The 22,723-nt window shown below is 48.5% G+C and overlaps 1 protein-coding gene across 1 annotated transcript in view; it reads left to right on the top strand.

The window, feature by feature from the left end:
* Positions 1–13,619, top strand: part of LOC120042713 (protein FAM126B-like) — a 55,727-nt gene extending 42,108 nt beyond the window's left edge. Inside the window, exons 5-7 of the mRNA XM_038987514.1 lie at positions 5,349–5,436; positions 7,015–7,171; positions 12,710–13,619. Coding sequence (XP_038843442.1) covers positions 5,349–5,436; positions 7,015–7,171; positions 12,710–13,512 — 1,048 coding nt within the window. The 3' untranslated portion in view covers positions 13,513–13,619. The remainder of the gene's footprint in view (positions 1–5,348; positions 5,437–7,014; positions 7,172–12,709) is intronic.
* The last annotated feature ends 9,104 nt before the right edge of the window (positions 13,620–22,723 follow it).

Below are 22,723 nucleotides of genomic sequence, written 5' to 3'. Positions count from 1 at the left end.
GCAAAGTCTCTCTGTTGTAACACTCAGACATTCCATTATGCATTCTGCAAAGTCTCTCTGTTGTAACACTCAGACATTATGCATTCTGCAAAGTCTCTCTGTTGTAACACTCAGACATTCTGCATTCTGCAAAGTCTCTCTGTTGTAACACTCAGACATTATGCATTCTGCAAAGTCTCTCTGTTGTAACACTCAGACATTCTGCATTCTGCAAAGTCTCTCTGTTGTAACACTCAGACATTCCATTCTGCATTCTGCAAAGTCTCTCTGTTGTAACACTCAGACATTCCATTCTGCATTCTGCAAAGTCTCTCTGTTGTAACACTCAGACATTCCATTATGCATTCTGCAAAGTCTCTCTGTTGTAACACTCAGACATTCCATTCTGCATTCTGCAAAGTCTCTCTGTTGTAACACTCAGACATTCCATTCTGCATTCTGCAAAGTCTCTCTGTTGTAACACTCAGACATTCCATTCTGCATTCTGCAAAGTCTCTCTGTTGTAACACTCAGACATTCCATTCTGCATTCTGCAAAGGGCAGTATTTTTCTTTTAGGTAGATAGGATTCCATCCATCTATTTGTGCTACCTGATAGGTTTTGGGTTGACAGTTTGGATAGCAGCATATTGTGGTTCACTAGTACTTAGTCTTATAGTACTGTCTACCTCTACAGTACTGTCTACCTCTACAGTACTGTCTACCATGCCATGTAAGTAGCTCTTAATATGTCTACTTTAGGTTAATATTCCTACAGTACCTCGCTGTCTTGGTCCATAGACGTACAGTAATGCCAGTGGAACCTTGAAGTTCCTGGTTCTGGTATTGGACAACGGGCATATCATCCCCAGGACAAACCTCTGGCATTAGCGACACCAGACAGAGGAATCAACCGTCCTGACACACTGACCCTCCTTACTTCCTGTCTATCTCAGAGTACAACACTCCATAATGAGCTCTGATTATATTGGTAATACATTGTAGTAGCAGGTAGGGCTGGGCGATATGGACAAAATATAATATTACAATATATTTTCATATTTTTGACGTTTTTTTAATGTTTTTGAATAATCAAAGTTCTAAATTTGCTTTATGGATTGTGCATAACCCTTGGGTGGCAACGGATTGTTTTATGCTGTGTAATGAAACTCCAACCAACTGATAGTTTCATTGAACAGCATAAATCAACCAGTTGGTTGTAGTTTCATTGAACAGCATAAATCAACCAGAAGTTGGTTACTCCACTGCCATGTAGGGCAGCACGATATGGGTAAAAGATCTTGGCCTTATTTTGAACCAAATATTGCAATTTGACTTGCAATTTTCATCAAAACACTTGGGTGAACTGTTGGAATCATGGAAATAGAATAATTATTTAAATTATGTATATAGTTAGACTGTAATAGTGGGCACTTTGTATACGGTGTTTGATGCTTCTCACCTTAGATTTTGTAGCAAAGAATTAGTAGCCGTGTCAGTTCCTGGAACCATAACCACAGAAAGAGGGGCGCGGCCCGATGCAGCCCTATTAGTAATCTAACTCTAAACACGCCTCCCTGGCTTTTTCATTCGTTGTCTTGATTAATTCAAAAGATTAGAAATCGCTTTACAAAAACTGTGATACAGTGCATACGGAAAGTATTCAGACCCCTTGACTTTTTCCACATTTTGTTACTTTACAGCCTTATTCTAAAATAGATTCAATCGTTTTTTCCCCTGATCAATCTACACACTACACCATAATGACAAAGCAAAAACAGTTTTTTAGCAATTTTTTCAAAATGAAAAAATGTATAATCTGAAATCATATCTACATAAGTATTCAGACCCTTTACTCAGTACTTTGTTGATGCACCTTTGGCAGTGATTACAACCTCCAGTCTTTTTGGGTATGACGCTACAAGCTTGGCTTACAAGCACACACACACACACCACCACACACACACATCCCCCCACACACACACCATCATATTACAGACTGTGGACCTATATTGTCCCTAAATGGCTTTTCATAGAACCGTTTTCTTCCAGCACAAAGAGGACACGGGAAACATGTTGGTAATAGCATGGTGGAGTGGAGGACGATGTGACCTTTGGGTTGCTGTGACAAGTGCCTCTGACTTGCTTCGGGCTAGAGGGCCCCGACAGAGATCATTGCGGTACAGTCAGCATGTTTCATGCTGTGGGCAAGAGTGGGTGGTCAGACAACTTTGGGATGAGAATATTTGGAAACGGTCCTCTTTCTGCTTTGTATGCATTAGCCTTACCTATTGTATTGAAGTAACATCTTACCTATTGTATTCAATTAATTGTCTCTCCTATTGTATTCAATTAATCGTCTTACCTATTGTATTCAATTAATTATCTTTGTCACATTCACACACATTCGCAGCTTCAAGTTAAAGGTTAACCATCCGAGTGATGTTCTATCGATTCACTGGGTCATTTCATGTTTTCCTGTGTATCTGAGTTCAAGCAGGCAGAAATCCGGCTGGCATGACGTATCACTGTGACAGTCTCTCTCAATACACTGGAAGTTCATAGGAATATGACGTTTAGATGGTTAAAATGTCTATCATACATGTCAGATTTCAATACTGGACGATGTCATAACTTGGGAGGATGTCTTCTCTAGAATGAGCCATTGATCATATTTTTGCGATATTCCTACCTGGAGAAATGTGTAAATGAACGGAGGGTCTATCACTTTTTAGTCCAGGGTGCATTGCCTGGCACCGTTGCCAGAGATGTTATAGAAAGAAGATAGGAGTCCACAGAATGAAGGAACGTATAATGCCCCACCCAGCAGACTGTCGACCAATCACATTCACGTTGTCATGCCACGTCACGAGGTTGCTAAGCTAATCGTCACAAATCATGTGGTCACAATATATTGTTCTCACATATTAGTGTTATTGAACGGAGCGTCTCTCAGAGGACCTGAGCCCTAGGACCATGCCTCAGGACTACCTGGCATGATGACTCCTTGCTGTCCCCAGTCCACCTGGCCGTGCTGCTGCTCCAGTTTCAACTGTTCTGCCTGCGGCTGTGGAACCCTGACCTGCTCACTGGACGTGCTTCCTGTCCCAGACCTGCTGTTTTCAACTCTCTCTCTCTACCGCACCTGCTGTCTCTAACTCTGAATGATCGGCTATGAAAAGCCAACTGACATTTACTCCTGAGGTGCTGACCTGTTGCACCCTCTACAACCACTGTCATTATTATTATTTGACTCTGCTGGTCATCTATGAACATTTGAACATCTTGGCCATGTACTGTTATAATCTCCACCCGGCACAGCCAGAAGAGGACTGGCCACCCCTCATAGCCTGGTTTCTCTCTAGGTTTCTTCCTAGGTTCCTGCCTTTCTAGGGAGTTTTTCCTAGCCACTGTGCTTCTACATCTGCATTGCTTGCTGTTTGGGGTTTTAGGCTGGGTTTCTGTACAGCACTTTGTGACATCAGCTGATGTATAAAGGGCTTTATAAATAAATTAGATTTTTTAACACTGAATTAAATGAATGAATGGTTTTGGGTGGATTTTTCCTTTTAAGTAGCCTACCTCCTCTCCTAGTTGGACGTGCCAGATCATGTGTGTCTAGTATATGTGTGGTCTCAATGAAATAGAGTAGGCTATAGCCTACGCATGGGCAGAGAAACACGGGGCAGCTATCTTTCCAAGGAAATGCACTTCCTAAATATGATTAAGCTATGGTTTACTACATTACCTGGAAATAAATATTGATCACCCATATTTGTCTCCATCTGAAAATCGTCCCACTCCTAAAAGATAAAATAGCTCAAGAGAAAGCACAAGTCTCTCCAACTCGGCTCTCTTCAAACTGTGTATCCTATTTTCTGATATAGCCTAGTAATCAAATCAAAGGTATTTATAAAGCCCTTCTTACATCTGCTGATATCTCAAAGTGCTGTACAGAAACCCAGCCTAAAACCCCAAACAGCAAGCAATGCAGGTGTAGAAGCACTGTGGCTAGGAAAAACTCCCTAAAAAGTCCCAAACCTAGGAAGAAACCTAGAGAGGAACCAGGCTATGAGGGGTGGCCAGGCCTCTTCTGGCTGTGCCGGGTGGAGATTATAACAGAACATGGCCAAGATGTTCAAATGTTCATAGATGACCAGCAGGGTCAAATATTAATAATCACAGTAGTTGTCGAGGGTGCAACAGGTCAGCACCTCAGGAGTAAATGTCAGTTGGCTTTTCATAGCCGATCATTCAGAGTATCTCTACCGCTCCTGCTGTCTCTAGAGAGTTGAAAACAGCAGGTCTGGGACAGGTAGCACGTCCGGTGGACAGGTCAGGGTTCCATAGCCGCAGGCAGCACAGTTGAAACTGGAGCAGCAGCACGGCCAGGTGGACTGGGGACAGCAAGGAGTCATCAGGCCAGGTAGTCCTGAGGCATGGTCCTAGGGCTCAGGTCCTCCGAGAGAGAGAAATAAAGAATTAGAGAGAGCATACTTAAATTCACACAGGACACCGGATAAGACAGGAGAAATACTCCAGATCTAACAGACTGACCCTAGCCCCCCGACACATAAACTACTGCAGCATAAATACTGGAGGCTGAGACAGGAGGGGTCAGGAGACACTGTGGCCCCATCCGATGATACCCCCGGACAGGGCCAAACAGGCAGGATATAACCCCACCCACTTTGCCAAAGCACAGCCCCCACACCACTAGAGGGATATCTTCAACCAACAACTTACTACTCTGAGACAAGGCCGAGTATAGCCCACAAAGATCTCCCCAACGGCACAACCCAAGGGGGGGCGGCAACCCAGACAGGAAGATCACGTCAGTGACTCAACCCACTCAAGTGACACACCCCTCCTAGGGACGGCATGAAAGAGCACCAGTAAGCCAGTGACTCAGCCTCTGTAATAGGGTTAGAGGCAGAGAATCCCAGTAATACAGATGGCCCATTATATTAGGCTACCTGAGAATCTCTGGTAATTTAACCTATTTCTGAAGTTATTTTTGCACATTTTGATATTGCCTATAGTGTGCAAAATTGCTGGAACCATGGCTGGTAGGCGAGCTGCATCACATACGCCTAAAATAACATTGCATGACTGTGGTTGGGTTGGGACCATTTCCTGCAGGTGGAAATAGAACAGAAAGCCAGCAGGAGCGGTATAAACAGCTGCAGGTGTGGCAGAACTCTACCTTGGACTAGTAATCATAGCCCTGCTCTAATAACAGATTCACATTATCTGTGTGAGTGAGACATCAGGACTCCTAGCTGGTCATCCTGGATGTTGACTTGGACATCGTCGTGGTGATTAGAAGTGATGTTTGACTTTTTATTGTATGTGTTTTGTCTCATACAGATATAATGGCGAGTGGGAGATGGGGAAGGAAGCTCTGGAAGACATCCTCTACAGAGCTCAGCTGGAACTCTACTCTCAGCCCCTACTGGTAAGACCTAACCCATGGGCCTATAAACTCAGCCCTTACTGGTAAGACCTAACCCATGGGCCTATAAACTCAGCCCTTACTGGTAAGACCTAACCCATGGGCCTATAAACTCAGCCCTTACTGGTAAGACCTAACCCATGGGCCTATAAACTCAGCCCTTACTGGTAAGACCTAACCCATGGGCCTATAAACCCAGGGTCCCATTTCCGTAGTCCTGTACCAGGGTCCCATTTCCGTAGTCCTGTACCAGGGTCCCATTTCCGTAGTCCTGTACCAGGGTCCCATTTCCGTAGTCCTGTACCAGGGTCCCATTTCAGAAGTCCTGTACCAGGGTCCCATTTCCGTAGTCCTGTACCAGGGTCCCATTTCCGTAGTCCTGTACCAGGGTCCCATTTCCGTAGTCCTGTACCAGGGTCCCATTTCCGTAGTCCTGTACCAGGGTCCCATTTCCGTAGTCCTGTACCAGGGTCCCATTTCCGTAGTCCTGTACCAGGGTCCCATTTCCGTAGTCCTGTACCAGGGTCCCATTTCCGTAGTCCTGTACCAGGGTCCCATTTCCGTAGTCCTGTACCAGGGTCCCATTTCAGAAGTCCTGTACCAGGGTCCCATTTCCGTAGTCCTGTACCAGGGTCCCATTTCCGTAGTCCTGTACCAGGGTCCCATTTCCGTAGTCCTGTACCAGGGTCCCATTTCCGTAGTCCTGTACCAGGGTCCCATTTCCGGAGTCCTGTACCAGGGTCCCATTTCAGGAGTCCTGTACCAGGGTCCCATTTCAGGAGTCCTGTACCAGGGTCCCATTTCAGGAGTCCTGTACCAGGGTCCCATTTCCGGAGTCCTGTACCAGGGTCCCATTTCCGGAGTCCTGTACCAGGGTCACATTTCCGGAGCCCTGTACCAGGGTCCCATTTCCGGAGCCCTGTACCAGGGTCCCATTTCAGAAGTCCTGTACCAGGGTCCCATTTCCGTAGTCCTGTACCAGGGTCCCATTTCCGTAGTCCTGTACCAGGGTCCCATTTCCGTAGTCCTGTACCAGGGTCCCATTTCCGTAGTCCTGTACCAGGGTCCCATTTCCGTAGTCCTGTACCAGGGTCACATTTCCGGAGCCCTGTACCAGGGTCCCATTTCCGGAGCCCTGTACCAGGGTCCCATTTCCGGAGCCCTGTACCAGGGTCCCATTTCAGAAGTCCTGTACCAGGGTCCCATTTCAGAAGTCCTGTACCAGGGTCCCATTTCCGTAGTCCTGTACCAGGGTCCCATTTCCGTAGTCCTGTACCAGGGTCCCATTTCCGTAGTCCTGTACCAGGGTCCCATTTCCGGAGTCCTGTACCAGGGTCCCATTTCCGGAGTCCTGTACCAGGGTCCCATTTCCGGAGTCCTGTACAACCATAGAGCTAAGACTGTTCCATCAGAAACTCTATCTATTAGTCTAGTGACCTCAAACCTCTATTCCCCTTGCCAGCTGGGTAACGCTATGAGCAGTTTCCTGCCAGACACCGGGTTTGGGGTTAAGGTTAGTTAGGGTTAGCATTAGGGTTTGGTTGACCAGTCCATTTGTTCTCTGACCTGTGCTTCTGCTAGCTGGGTAACGCTATGAAGAGTTCCCTGCCAGACAACGCTCCAGACGAGACGCGAGGCAGGAAGGTCCTTCAGGTGGAGGTCACGCCAACCGTCAGTCGCATCTCCCGCTCCGCCATCACTGCCGCATCCATCAGACGACACCGCTGGAAGAGGGAGGGTAAGAGACAGCAACACTTACTGTACACACAGCAACACTTACTGTACACACAGCAACACTTACTGTACACACAGCAACCCTGGAAGAGAGAGGGTAAGAGACAGCAACACTTACTGTACACACAGCAACCCTGGAAGAGAGAGGGTAAGAGACAGCAACACTTACTGTACACACAGCAACACTTACTGTACACACAGCAACACTTACTGTACACACAGCAACCCTGGAAGAGAGAGGGTAAGAGACAGCAACACTTACTGTACACACAGCAACCCTGGAAGAGAGAGGGTAAGAGACAGCAACACTTACTGTACACACAGCAACACTTACTGTACACACAGCAACACTTACTGTACACACAGCAACCCTGGAAGAGAGAGGGTAAGAGACAGCAACACTTACTGTACACACAGCAACCCTGGAAGAGAGAGGGTAAGAGACAGCAACACTTACTGTACACACAGCAACACTTACTGTACACACAGCAACACTTACTGTACACACAGCAACCCTGGAAGAGAGAGGGTAAGAGACAGCAACACTTACTGTACACACAGCAACCCTGGAAGAGAGAGGGTAAGAGACAGCAACACTTACTGTACACACAGCAACCCTGGAAGAGAGAGGGTAAGAGACAGCAACACTTACTGTACACACAGCAACACTTACTGTACACACAGCAACACTTACTGTACACACAGCAACCCTGGAAGAGAGAGGGTAAGAGACAGCAACACTTACTGTACACACAGCAACACTTACTGTACACACAGCAACCCTGGAAGAGAGAGGGTAAGAGACAGCAACACTTACTGTACACACAGCAACACTTACTGTACACACAGCAACCCTGGAAGAGAGAGGGTAAGAGACAGCAACACTTACTGTACACACAGCAACACTTACTGTACACACAGCAACACTTACTGTACACACAGCAACACTTACTGTACACACAGCAACCCTGGAAGAGAGAGGGTAAGAGACAGCAACTATTACTGTACACACAGCAACACTGGAAGAGAGAGGGTTAGAGACAGCAACACTTACTGTACACACAGCAACACTTACTGTACACACAGCAACACTTACTGTACACACAGCAACACTTACTGTACACACAGCAACCCTGGAAGAGAGAGGGTTAGAGACAGCAACACTGTTGTCAGATGTCATTTATAACCCACTCGTCACCAGTGGAGTGTACAGTGTGTGGTCAGATGTCATTTATAACCCACTCGTCACCAGTGGAGTGTACAGTGTGTGGTCAGATGTCATGTATAACCCACTCGTCACCAGTGGAGTGTACAGTGTGTGGTCAGATGTCATGTATAACCCACTCGTCACCAGTGGAGTGTACAGTGTGTGGTCAGATGTCATTTATAACCCACTCGTCACCAGTGGTGTGTACGGTGTGTGTTCAGATGTCATTTATAACCCACTCGTCACCAGTGGAGTGTACAGTGTGTGGTCAGATGTCATGTATAACCCACTCGTCACCAGTGGAGTGTACAGTGTGTGGTCAGATGTCATGTATAACCCACTCGTCACCAGTGGAGTGTACAGTGTGTGTTCAGATGTCATGGTTGATTGCCTGATCATGATAAGTGCTGTACCATGTAGGCTGCTGATGGGCGTGGCTGTTAAGAGCATCTCATCCTGTGTTACACCCCAGATTGTTTTGACTACACAAACGAAGCAGAGCTCAGTGTCACCATCACTCCTAGCCACACCTCCTGGGATCCAGCGGCCAATCGAGAGCGAGGAGGGCGGGGCTACAACATCATCCCCCCCATCACATTGGAGTGTAGGCAGGAACGGGAGGAGTCACAGAGCAGTGAGGGTTCCGTCCCATTGGTTACCTCTCCACCTCCCCAGAGTTCACAAACTCCTCCAGCCCTTGTTCAGATACTTACATTGCTACCTCTAACTTCCTGTTTCCACGTCATTTCTACACTGCCCTACAAAGTGCTGTAACTACGTAACAACATTACTGACTTTAGTCGTTTTCTGATTCTTCATGATTTATTCTGAACGACTGGCTTGTTCTTGTGTCAGGAAACCAAATACCACATTAATCAGATAATATGCCTTGCCATTACAACAGATCAAACATATTGACCAAATTCAGAGTTACTGCACTTTGCCTTTTTTGGGCAGTATTGTCCTCTGTGCTGTATAGCAGTCCAGAGAGAGGAAGGAAGACTTCTGGGCTGAAGGATAGGTGGACAGGATCATAGCATGGTGCTCCTAACTATGACCCCTGATCTACAACCTTACCATGACCCCATGCTTCCTGCTTAGAGCACCGCCTATCGTCAATACTGAGCATGCTCATCTGTTTCATTCAGAAACTTCAGGATGTTTAGAAAAGTCCTGTCCTAACCTCTGGTGCTTGGTTCTGGTTCTCACCTGGAATGACTCGTATTGTTTTAGACCCAGTTGTTATGTCACTGTGGTATGTCTCTGCAGCTCCATGTGGCGTCTGTTTCATTACAGGAAACATTTGGGCCAGCAGCACCCAGCTGTACCTGTAAACTGGAAGTGTTTGCCGTTACAGGAAACATTTGGGCCAGCAGCACCCAGCTGTACCTGTAAACTGGAAGTGTTTGCCGTTACAGGAAACATTTGGGCCAGCAGCACCCAGCTGTACCTGTAAACTGGAAGTGTTTGCCGTTACAGGAAACATTTGGGCCAGCAGCACCCAGCTGTACCTGTAAACTGGAAGTGTTGTCCATTTAGTTGTGTAGTGCAGCTGTATAGATGTGCACAGTTACAGCTGTATTCATGTATCTAAAGTAGTGCAGCTCAGTGAGTGAGAAACTGCCTCCAAGCATATGCATGACATGGCCTCCACACGTACTGCCATCATCTCAATCATCAACCTTCCAAACCATGCTCAACTCCAGCCCCATATGCCTGCCGGCCAGCCACAGAGGTCCCTGTAAGCCATATGCCAGCCAGCCAGCCACTGAGGCCTCTGTAAGCCATATGCCAGCCACAGGGCCCCCTGTAAGCCATATGCCAGCCACAGAGGCCTCTGTAAGCCATTTGCCAGCCACAGAGGCCTCTGTAAGCCATTTGCCAGCCACAGAGGCCTCTGTAAGCCATTTGCCAGCCACAGAGGCCTCTGTAAGCCGTATGCCAGCCAAAGAGGCCTCTGTAAGCCGTATGCCAGCCACAGAGGCCTCTGTAAGCCGTATGCCAGGCACAGAGGCCTCTGTAAGCCGTATGCCAGCCACAGAGGCCTCTGTAAGCCGTATGCCAGCCACAGAGGCCTCTGTAAGCCGTATGCCAGCCACAGAGGCCTCTGTAAGCCGTACGCCATCCAGCCAGCCACAGAGCCCTCTGTAAGCCGTACGCCATCCAGCCAGCCACAGAGCCCTCTGTAAGCCATATGCCAGCCAGCCAGCCACAGAGGCCTCTGTAAGCCATTTGCCAGCCACAGAGGCCTATGTAAGCCATTTGCCAGCCACAGAGGCCTCTGTAAGCCATTTGCCAGCCACATAGCCCCCTGTAAGCCATATGCCAGTTAGCAACAGAAACCTCTGTAAGCCATATGCCAGTTAGCAACAGAGCCCTCTGTAAGCCATATGCCAGTTAGCAACAGAGCCCTCTGTAAGCCATATCAAAATCAAATCAAATTTATTTATATAGCCCTTCATACATCAGCTGATATCTCAAAGTGATGTACAGAAACCCAGCCTAAAACCCCAAACAGCAAGCAATGCAGGTGTAGAAGCACAGTGGCTAGGAAAAACTCCCTAGAAAGGCCAAAACCTAGGAAGAAACCTAGAGAGGAACCAGGCTATGAGGGGTGGCCAGTCCTCTTCTGGCTGTGCCGGGTGGAGATTATAACAGAACATGGCCAAGATGTTCAAATGTTCATAAATGACCAGCATAGTCAAATAATAATAATCACAGTAGTTGTCGAGGGTGCAGCAAGTCAGCACCTCAGGAGTAAATGTCAGTTGGCTTTTCATAGCCGATCATTAAGAGTATCTCTACCGCTCCTGCGGTCTCTAGAGAGTTGAAAACAGCAGGTCTGGGACAGGTAGCACGTCCGGTGAACAGGTCAGGGTTCCATAGCCGCAGGCAGAACAGTTGAAACTGGAGCAGCAGCACGGCCAGGTGGACTGGGGACAGCAAGGAGTCATCATGCCAGGTAGTCCTGAGGCATGGTCCTAGGGCTCAGGTCCTCCGAGAGAGAGAAAGAAAGAGAGAATTAGAGAGCGCATACTGGCTGTGTCAGCCAGCCACAGAGCTCTCTGTAAGCCATACACCAGCCACAGAGCCCTCTGAAAGCCATATGCTTGCCGGCCAGCCACAAAGCCCTCTGTAAGCCATTTGCCAGCCACAGAGCCCTCTGTATAGCCATTTGCCAGCCACAGAGCCCTCTGTATAGCCATTTGCCAGCCACAGAGCCCTCTGTAAGCCATTTGCCAGCCACAGAGCCCTCTGTAAGCCATTTGCCAGCCACAGAGCCCTCTGTATAGCCATTTGCCAGCCACAGAGCCCTCTGTAAGCCATTTGCCAGCCACAGAGCCCTCTGTAAGCCATTTGCCAGCCACAGAGCCCTCTGTAAGCCATTTGCCAGCCACAGAGCCCTCTGTAAGCCATTTGCCAGCCACAGAGCCCTCTTTGAGCCATTTGCCAGCCACAGAGCCCTCTTTAAGCCATTTGCCAGCCACAGAGCCCTCTTTAAGCCATTTGCCAGCCACAGAGCCCTCTGTAAGCTATTTGCCAGCCACAGAGCCCTCTGTAAGCTATTTGCCAGCCACAGAGCCCCCTGTAAGCTATTTGCCAGCCACAGAGCCCTCTGTATAGCCATTTGCCAGCCACAGAACCCTCTGTAAGCCATATGCCAGCCACAGAGCCCTCTGTAAGCCATCCAGTTGTGGTTTGACAGGTCTTTTATAAGAGCTAAGGGTTGAAACACGAAGTGCAACAGAAGAGCAACAGAAGAGCGTGTTGCTCGTGTTCTTGTCATGTGCATGTCTTCCTCTCTTCCGTCTTCTCTCTTCTTCTGTTTTCTCTCTTCCTCTTCTCTCTTTGGAGGACAGATTGGATATGGTCTATAGTGTCTCCATTCATCCACCTGTGGCTGATCTGTTTATGTTATTGATGGATAATTCAGATATGCTGTACCTCAATATAGTCAACCTGCATAGACTGTAGTCTCCACTGTGACACCTTATAGCGTTTTTCTAGTGGAGACAAAATGTCTGTTCTAGGGTTGCAAAATTCCTGTCACTTTCCCCAAATTCCCTGCTTTTCCAGATATCCTGGTTTGAGGATTCCGGGAATATTTTTGCTGGAATTTATGGAAAACCTGGGAATTTTGGGGGAAATTTACTGGAATTTTGCAACTCTGGTCTGTTCCCTCCAGTTCAACCTGCTTCACCGGTCTCTGTCTCTATCACTTAATTCGCTCATCCTGTTTTCTGTCTGTTTTTAATCACTTTATTTTCTCAACCTGTTTTCTGTCTGTTTTTAATCACTTTATTTTCTCAACCTGTTTTCTGTCTGTCTCTCCAGATGCTGATGGGATGAGTGTAGGTGAGGAGTCATTCAACCTCAACGACCCAGACGAGGGTTTCTCCTCAGGGGCTTCCAACAGCAGTCAGCCCAGCGCCACCAAGCCTGGGGGCCCCGGGCCCCGGGGGGGCAGTCAGAAGAGCAGCAGCGTCAAGAAGACAGTCACTGCCAGACTGTCCCGAGAGAGAGAGCGGGAGCTGATGCATAGGGAGAAGGAGATGGAGAAGATGAAAGACCAGGAGAGAGTGAGGGAGAAGGAGAGAGAGCTGGAGAGATGGAGGGAGAAGGAGAGGCAGAGAGAGAGGGTGGCGGAGAGTCGCAGGGAGCTGTTCTCCGCCGTGGTGGCCACTCCCACAGCAGCTCTGAGACGACGTCAGCAAACACAGACCCCTTCCCCTGCTCCTCCCCCCGTCACCATGGACACCATCGACATCGAGCTCAGCCCAATCAAGAAGCAGCAATCCTTCCCTGGCCCCTGCCCCAGCCCCTCCCCCGGCACACTGGTCCGAACAGCCAGCTCCACCTCCTCCAAGTCATTGTATGAAGGTGTGAACATGAACCTGAACGGCAGCATTAGCAGCCTGGGGGGGGCTCTGGGAGGTTCTGGGGGGCTGGAGGGGGCTCTGGGAGGGCTGGGTGCCAGCGTGGGGGGAGGAGGGACCCACCGCTACTCCACCATCAGCCTGCAGGAGGAGGTGCTGGCCCGGCCTGAGGAGAACCAGGAGCTACTCTCCTCGGGAGCGCCCCTCACCAAGCAGTCCCGCTCCCCCAGCTTCAACATGCAGATCATATCACAGGTGTAGCCTAGCCTGGTGGGTTGGCGGGGGGGCCAGGCAGGGCGGGACCTGGTGGGGAGGTAGACGCGCGCACACACATATAGACACACACAAATTAATACATACATATATATATACACGTGTGTGTGTGTGTGTGTGTGTGTGTGTGTGTGTGTGTGTGTGTGTGTGTGTGTGTGTGTGTGTGTGTGTGTGTGTGTGTGTGTGTGTGTGTGTGTGTGTGTGTGTGTGTGTGTAGGTATGTATGTATGCATGTATGTATATGTATATATATACACACATCTCACACCCAGCAGTCTCTCTGTTTCCTATTGTTCCGACTGGAACCCCACCTCCTGTATGGCTGAACCCCACCTCCTATATGGCTGAACCCACCTCCTATATGGCTGAACCCATTTCCTGTATGGCTGAACCCCACCTCCTGTATGGCTGAACCCCACCTCCTATATGGCTGAACCCACCTCCTATATGGCTGAACCCACCTCCTGTATGGCTGAACCCACCTCCTGTATGGCTGAACCCCACCTCCTATATGGCTGAACCCACCTCCTATATGGCTGAACCCATTTCCTGTATGGCTGAACCCCACCTCCTGTATGGCTGAACCCCACCTCCTGTATGGCTGAACCCACCTCCTATATGGCTGAACCCATTTCCTGTATGGCTGAACCCATTTCCTGTATGGCTGAACCCACCTCCTATATGGCTGAACCCCACCTCCTGTATGGCTGAACCCCACCTCCTGTATGGCCGAACCCCACCTCCTGTATGGCTGAACCCCACCTCCTGTATGGCTGAACCCCACCTCCTGTATGGCTGAACCCCTCCTCCTGTATGGCTGAACCCCACCTCCTGTATGGCCGAACCCCACCTCCTATATGGCTGAACCCACCTCGTGTATGGCTGAACCCCACCTCCTGTATGGCTGAACCCCTCCTCCTGTATGGCTGAACCCCACCTCCTGTATGGCCGAACCCCACCTCCTGTATGGCTGAACCCCACCTCCTGTATGGCCGAACCCACCTCCTGTATGGCTGAACCCACCTCCTGTATGGCCGAACCCACCTCCTGTATGGCTGAACCCCTCCTCCTGTATGGCTGAACCCCACCTCCTGTATGGCCGAACCCACCTCCTGTATGGCTGAACCCACCTCCTGTATGGCTGAACCCCACCTCCTGTATGGCCGAACCCCACCTCCTGTATGGCTGAACCCCACCTCCTGTATGGCTGAACCCATTTCCTGTATGGCTGAACCCATTTCCTGTATGGCTGAACCCACCTCCTGTATGGCTGAACCCCACCTCCTGTATGGCTGAACCCATTTCCTGTATGGCTGAACCCATTTCCTGTATGGCTGAACCCATTTCCTGTATGGCTGAACCCATTTCCTGTATGGCTGAACCCACCTCCTATATGGCTGAACCCACCTCCTGTATGGCTGAACCCCACCTCCTGTATGGCTGAACCCCACCTCCTGTATGGCTGAACCCCACCTCCTGTATGGCTGAACCCCACCTCCTGTATGGCTGAACCCCACCTCCTGTATGGCCGAACCCACCTCCTGTATGGCTGAACCCCACCTCCTGTATGGCTGAACCCCACCTCCTGTATGGCTGAACCCCACCTCCTGTATGGCTGAACCCCACCTCCTGTATGGCTGAACCCCACCTCCTGTATGGCTGAACCCACCTCCTGTATGGCTGAACCCCACCTCCTGTATGGCTGAACCCCACCTCCTGTATGGCTGAACCCACCTCCTGTTTGGCTGAACCCACCTCCTATATGGCCGAACCCACCTCCTGTATGGCTGAACCCCACCTCCTGTATGGCTGAACCCCACCTCCTGTATGGCCGAACCCCACCTCCTGTATGGCTGAACCCACCTCCTGTATGGCTGAACCCCACCTCCTGTATGGCTGAACCCCACCTCCTGTATGGCTGAACCCACCTCCTGTATGGCTGAACCCACCTCCTGTATGGCTGAACCCATTTCCTGTATGGCTGAACCCCACCTCCTGTATGGCTGAACCCCACCTCCTATATGGCTGAACCCACCTCCTATATGGCTGAACCCATTTCCTGTATGGCTGAACCCACCTCCTGTATGGCTGAACCCCACCTCCTATATGGCTGAACCCACCTCCTATATGGCTGAACCCATTTCCTGTATGGCTGAACCCACCTCCTGTATGGCTGAACCCCACCTCCTGTATGGCTGAACCCACCTCCTATATGGCTGAACCCATTTCCTGTATGGCTGAACCCATTTCCTGTATGGCTGAACCCACCTCCTATATGGCTGAACCCCACCTCCTGTATGGCTGAACCCCACCTCCTGTATGGCCGAACCCCACCTCCTGTATGGCTGAACCCCACCTCCTGTATGGCTGAACCCCACCTCCTGTATGGCTGAACCCCACCTCCTGTATGGCTGAACCCCTCCTCCTGTATGGCTGAACCCCACCTCCTGTATGGCCGAACCCCACCTCCTATATGGCTGAACCCACCTCCTGTATGGCTGAACCCATTTCCTGTATGGCTGAACCCCTCCTCCTGTATGGCCGAACCCCACCTCCTGTATGGCTGAACCCCACCTCCTGTATGGCCGAACCCACCTCCTGTATGGCTGAACCCACCTCCTGTATGGCCGAACCCACCTCCTGTATGGCTGAACCCCTCCTCCTGTATGGCTGAACCCCACCTCCTGTATGGCCGAACCCACCTCCTGTATGGCTGAACCCACCTCCTGTATGGCTGAACCCCACCTCCTGTATGGCTGAACCCACCTCCTGTATGGCTGAACCCCACCTCCTGTATGGCTGAACCCACCTCCTGTTTGGCTGAACCCACCTCCTATATGGCCGAACCCACCTCCTGTATGGCTAAACCCCACCTCCTGTATGGCTGAACCCCACCTCCTGTATGGCCGAACCCCACCTCCTGTATGGCCGAACCCACCTCCTGTATGGCTGAACCCCACCTCCTGTATGGCTGAACCCCACCTCCTGTATGGCTGAACCCCACCTCCTGTATGGCTGAACCCACCTCCTGTATGGCTGAACCCACCTCCTGTATGGCTGAATGGTCACTAAGCCCAGGGTCTTCTGCCCTTGTAGAGAGAGAGAGACTAATGTTTTGAGAAATAGCAGAGGGCTTTTGTCTTCATGTTCAAATGTATACATAGTCAATCTATTTGAAACTTGCTGTCTTCAACAGCAGTAAGCCAGTGGTGGACGTGCAACTGAGAATGGGAGTGTATAGTCATCTGACCAGACTTCCACTACCTAGAGTTAGGGTTCTGTCCTACTGCTATCCTGGGTCTGTCTCCCTGAAGAACACACCATTCCACCTCTGACAGGCAGAGCCACAGGAACACACCATTCCACCTCTGACAGGCAGAGCCACAGGAACACACCATTCCACCTCTGACAGGCAGAGCCACAGGAACACACCATTCCACCTCTGACAGACAGAGCCACAGGAACACACCATTCCACCTCTGACAGGCAGAGACCCACAGAAACACACCATTCCACCTCTGTGACAGTCTGAGACCCAACACACCATTAGACAGCAGCAGGGCAACACACCATTAGACAGCAGTAGGGCAACACACCATTGGACAGTAGTAGGACAACACACCATTAGACAGCAGTAGGACAACACCATTAGACAGCAGCAGGGCAACACCATTAGACAGCAGCAGGACAACACACCATTAGACAGCAGCAGGACAACACACCATTAGACAGCAGCAGGGCAACACACCATTAGACAGCAGCAGGGCAACACACCATTAGACAGCAGTAGGACAACACACCATTAGACAGCAGCAGGGCAACACACCATTAGACAGCAGCAGGGCAACACACCATTAGACAGCAGTAGGACAACACACCATTAGACAGCAGCAGGACAACACACCATTAGACAGCAGCAGGACAACACACCATTAGACAGCAGTAGGACAACACACCATTAGACAGCAGTAGGACAACACACCATTAGACAGCAGCAGGACAACACACCATTAGACAGCAGCAGGACAACACACCATTAGACAGCAGCAGGGCAACACACCATTAGACAGCAGCAGGACAACACACCATTAGACAGCAGCAGGACAACACACCATTAGACAGCAGCAGGGCAACACACCATTAGACAGCAGTAGGACAACACACCATTAGACAGCAGCAGGGCAACACACCATTAGACAGCAGCAGGGCAACACACCATTAGACAGCAGCAGGACAACACACCATTAGACAGCAGCAGGACAACACACCATTAGACAGCAGTAGGACAACACACCATTAGACAGCAGCAGGACAACACACCATTAGACAGCAGCAGGACAACACACCATTAGACAGCAGCAGGACAACACACCATTAGACAGCAGCAGGACAACACACCATTAGACAGCAGCAGGACAACACACCATTAGACAGCAGTAGGACAACACACCATTAGACAGCAGCAGGACAACACACCATTAGACAGCAGCAGGGCAACACACCATTAGACAGCAGCAGGACAACACACCATTAGACAGCAGCAGGACAACACACCATTAGACAGCAGTAGGACAACACACCATTAGACAGCAGTAGGACAACACACCATTAGACAGCAGCAGGACAACACACCATTAGACAGCAGTAGGACAACACACCATTAGACAGCAGCAGGACAACACACCATTAGACAGCAGCAGGACAACACACCATTAGACAGCAGCAGGACAACACACCATTAGACAGCAGCAGGACAACACACCATTAGACAGCAGCAGGACAACACACCATTAGACAGCAGCAGGGCAACACACCATTAGACAGCAGTAGGACAACACACCATTAGACAGCAGCAGGACAACACACCATTAGACAGCAGCAGGGCAACACCATTAGACAGCAGCAGGACAACACCATTAGACAGCAGTAGGACAACACACCATTAGACAGCAGTAGGACAACACACCATTAGACAGCAGCAGGACAACACACCATTAGACAGCAGCAGGGCAACACACCATTAGACAGCAGCAGGACAACACACCATTAGACAGCAGCAGGGCAACACACCATTGGACAGCAGTAGGACAACACACCATTAGACAGCAGTAGGACAACACACCATTAGACAGCAGCAGGACAACACACCATTAGACAGCAGCAGGACAACACACCATTAGACAGCAGCAGGACAACACACCATTAGACAGCAGCAGGACAACACACCATTAGACAGCAGTAGGGTTAGGGCTAACCCTAACCCTATCTCATCTATAGACTGGAACCTTGTAGTATCTCATCTATAGACTGGAACCTTGTAGTGTCTCATCTATAGACTGGAACCCTGTAGTATCTCATCTATAGACTGGAACCTTGTAGTGTCTCATCTATAGACTGGAACCCTGTAGTGTTTCCAAACCTCTTCATCTATTGGTGATGTGCAATCTGTTCTCTACTGACTCTTGTTTTTTTTGTTTTTATGGAGAACATCTGGGTCTATGGTTGGAGAATGTTGGGTGGCTCAGTTGGTAGAGCATGGCGCTTGTCACGCCGGAGTTGAGTTTAATTTCCCACGGGGGACCAGTTCAAAAATGCATGCACTCATTAGTGCTCTAGATCAGAGAGTCTATTAACTGACTCACTACTGTAGTGTCTCTGGATCAGAGAGTCGGCTAAATGACTCACTACTGTAATGGCTCTGGATCAGAGAGTCTGCTAAATGACTCACTACTGTAGTGGCTCTGGATCAGACAGTCTGCTAAATGACTAACATGGAAATGTGATAATCACAACTCAAAGACAGTCGCTGTGTGAATGTTTTCTTTCTTCAATTACCATGATTTTAGAGCCAAAAAGAAAATCAGACCAAAACTTGATTCTCTAGGTTTTAGTCCATAAACTTGATATATGTTTTTATCATTTATACAGAAGATATATACAGTACAAGTCAAACGTTTAGGACACACCTACTCATTCAAGGGTTTTTCTTTATTTCTACTATTTTCTACATTGTAGAATATTAGTGAAGACATCAAAACTATGAAATAACACATATGGAATCATGTAGTAACCAAAAAAAGTGTGAAACAAATCAAAATATATTTTAGATTCTTCAAAGTAGCCACCCTTGATGACAGCTTTGCAGGCTCTTGGCATTCTCTCAACCAGCTTCACCTGGAATGCTTTTTCAACAGTCTTGAAGAAGTTCCCACATATGCTGAGCACTTGTTGGCTGCTTTTCCTTCACTTTGCAGTCCAATCCATCCCAAACCATCTCAATTGGGTTGAGATCTGTAAAACATTTATTTGGGTTGCAATTTCTGAGGCTGGTAACTCTAATGAACTTATCCTCTGCAGCAGAGGTAACTCTGGGTCTTCCTTTCCTCTGGTGGTCCTCATGAGAGCCAGTTTCATCATAGCGCTTGATGGTTTTTGCGACTGCACTTGAAGAAACTTTCAAAGATCTTGACTGACCTTAGAAAATAGTAAAAATAAAGAAAAACCCTTGAATGAGTAGGTGTGTCCAAACTTTTGAATGGTACTGTATATTATTTGGATTTCTGTGATTTAAGTTAATCATTTTCAAACTATTGATATAGTTGTTTAATCAAAGAAAATTGAATTTCCTGTTAATTTTGTCTTGTGATGCTGTATTGAAAAACAGACTTTCAAAGTAGAGGACAAGAACGTGAGGATGTTTGCTGATGTGCAGCTACAGAAACAGAACCTCTTAACTGGCCTCACAGGAAACAGGACCAATAGAAACAGAACCTCTTAACTGGCCTCACAGGAAACAGGACCAATAGAAACAGAACCTCTTAACTGGCCTCACAGGAAACAGGACCAATAGAAACAGAACCTCTTAACTGGCCTCACAGGAAACAGGACCAATAGAAACAGAACCTCTTAACTGGCCTCACAGGAAACAGGACCAATAGAAACAGAACCTCTTAACTGGCCTCACAGGAAACAGGACCAATAGAAACAGAACCTCTTAACTGGCCTCACAGGAAACAGGACCAATAGAAACAGAACCTCTTAACTGGCCTCACAGGAAACAGGACCAATAGAAACAGAACCTCTTGACTGGCCTCACAGGAAACAGGACCAATAGAAACAGAACCTCTTAACTGGCCTCACAGGAAACAGGACCAATAGAAACAGAACCTCTTGACATCAGACTCTGCTGACGTCAGACCAGTCATCTGACACGGCTCCCAATTTAGACAGTGACAATAGGAAATCACTGTACCAACAGTGATACTTCTGTACCTACATGCTGTTCTGTACCTACATGCTGTTCTGTACCTACATGCTGTTCTGTACCTACATGCTGTTCTGTACCTACATGCTGTTCTGTACCTACATGCTGTTCTGTACCTACATGCTGTTCTGTACCTACATGCTGTTCTGTACCTACATACTGTTCTGTACCTACATACTGTTCTGTACCTACATGCTGTTCTGTACCTACATGCTGTTCTGTACCTACATGCTGTTCTGTACCTACATGCTGTTCTGTACCTACATGCTGTTCTGTACCTACATACTGTTCTGTACCTACATGCTGTTCTGTACCTACATGCTGTTCTGTACCTACATGCTGTTCTGTACCTACATACTGTTCTGTACCTACATGCTGTTCTGTACCTACATGCTGTTCTGTACCTACATGCTGTTCTGTACCTACATGCTGTTCTGTACCTACATGCTGTTCTGTACCTACATGCTGTTCTGTACCTACATACTGTTCTGTACCTACATGCTGTTCTGTACCTACATGCTGTTCTGCTCCAACATGCTGTTCTGTACCTACATGCTGTTCTGTACCTACATGCTGTTCTGTACCTACATGCTGTTCTGTACCTACATGCTGTTCTGTACCTACATGCTGTTCTGTACCTACATGCTGTTCTGTACCTACATGCTGTTCTGTACCTACATGCTGTTCTGTACCTACATGCTGTTCTGTACCTACATACTGTTCTGTACCTACATGCTGTTCTGTACCTACATGCTGTTCTGTACCTACATACTGTTCTGTACCTACATGCTGTTCTGTACCTACATGCTGTTCTGTACCTACATGCTGTTCTGTACCTACATGCTGTTCTGTACCTACATGCTGTTCTGTACCTACATGCTGTTCTGTACCTACATGCTGTTCTGTACCTACATGCTGTTCTGTACCTACATGCTGTTCTGTACCTACATGCTGTTCTGTACCTACATGCTGTTCTGCTCCAACATGCTGTTCCTACATAGACTGTACTATGGACCTCTTTCATTTAGAATGTTAGCTTCCAGACAACACTGTTTAAAGATGTTCCATGTTACCTTGTTATTCCATCAGAAGAATAGTGTCTATGTGAACCTGTGAATGTGTGTGCACATGTGTTGTATTCTCCTGGCTTGTGGTGAGGACGCAAGAGGTTCTAACGCTCTCTACCTGAACATAATATCTGCCTCCTTGTTCGTCCTCACTGGTGTCTCAGCATTGTGGAGTTGAGACAGACCTGAACCCTGACCCTCTAACCCTGCTAACTCTAACCTTACAGAGTGGAGCCAGGGTAGGAACCATAGATATGAACCCTGACCCTCTAACCCTGCTAACTCTAACCTTACAGAGTGGAGCCAGGGTAGGAACCATAGATATGAACCCTGACCCTCTAACCCTGCTAACTCTAACCTTACAGAGTGGAGCCAGGGTAGGAACCATAGATATGAACCCTGACCCTCTAACCCTGCTAACTCTAACCTTACAGAGTGGAGCCAGGGTAGGAACCATAGATATGAACCCTGACCCTCTAACCCTGCTAACTCTAACCTTACAGAGTGGAGCCAGGGTAGGAACCATAGATATGAACCCTGACCCTCTAACCCTGCTAACTCTAACCTTACAGAGTGGAGCCAGGGTAGGAACCATAGATATGAACCCTGACCCTCTAACCCTGCTAACTCTAACCTTACAGAGTGGAGCCAGGGTAGGAACCATAGATATGAACCCTGACCCTCTAACCCTGCTAACTCTAACCTTACAGAGTGGAGCCAGGGTAGGAACCATAGATATGAACCCTGACCCTCTAACCCTGCTAACTCTAACCTTACAGAGTGGAGCCAGGGTAGGAACCATAGATATGAACCCTGACCCTCTAACCCTGCTAACTCTAACCTTACAGAGGGTAGGAACCATAGATAT

This window comes from Salvelinus namaycush, unplaced genomic scaffold, assembly GCF_016432855.1.
Source record: "Salvelinus namaycush isolate Seneca unplaced genomic scaffold, SaNama_1.0 Scaffold750, whole genome shotgun sequence".
Lineage (NCBI taxonomy): Eukaryota > Metazoa > Chordata > Actinopteri > Salmoniformes > Salmonidae > Salvelinus > Salvelinus namaycush.
Note: the sequence above shows the minus strand (reverse complement) of the source record. Positions and strands in the feature narration are given on the sequence as shown.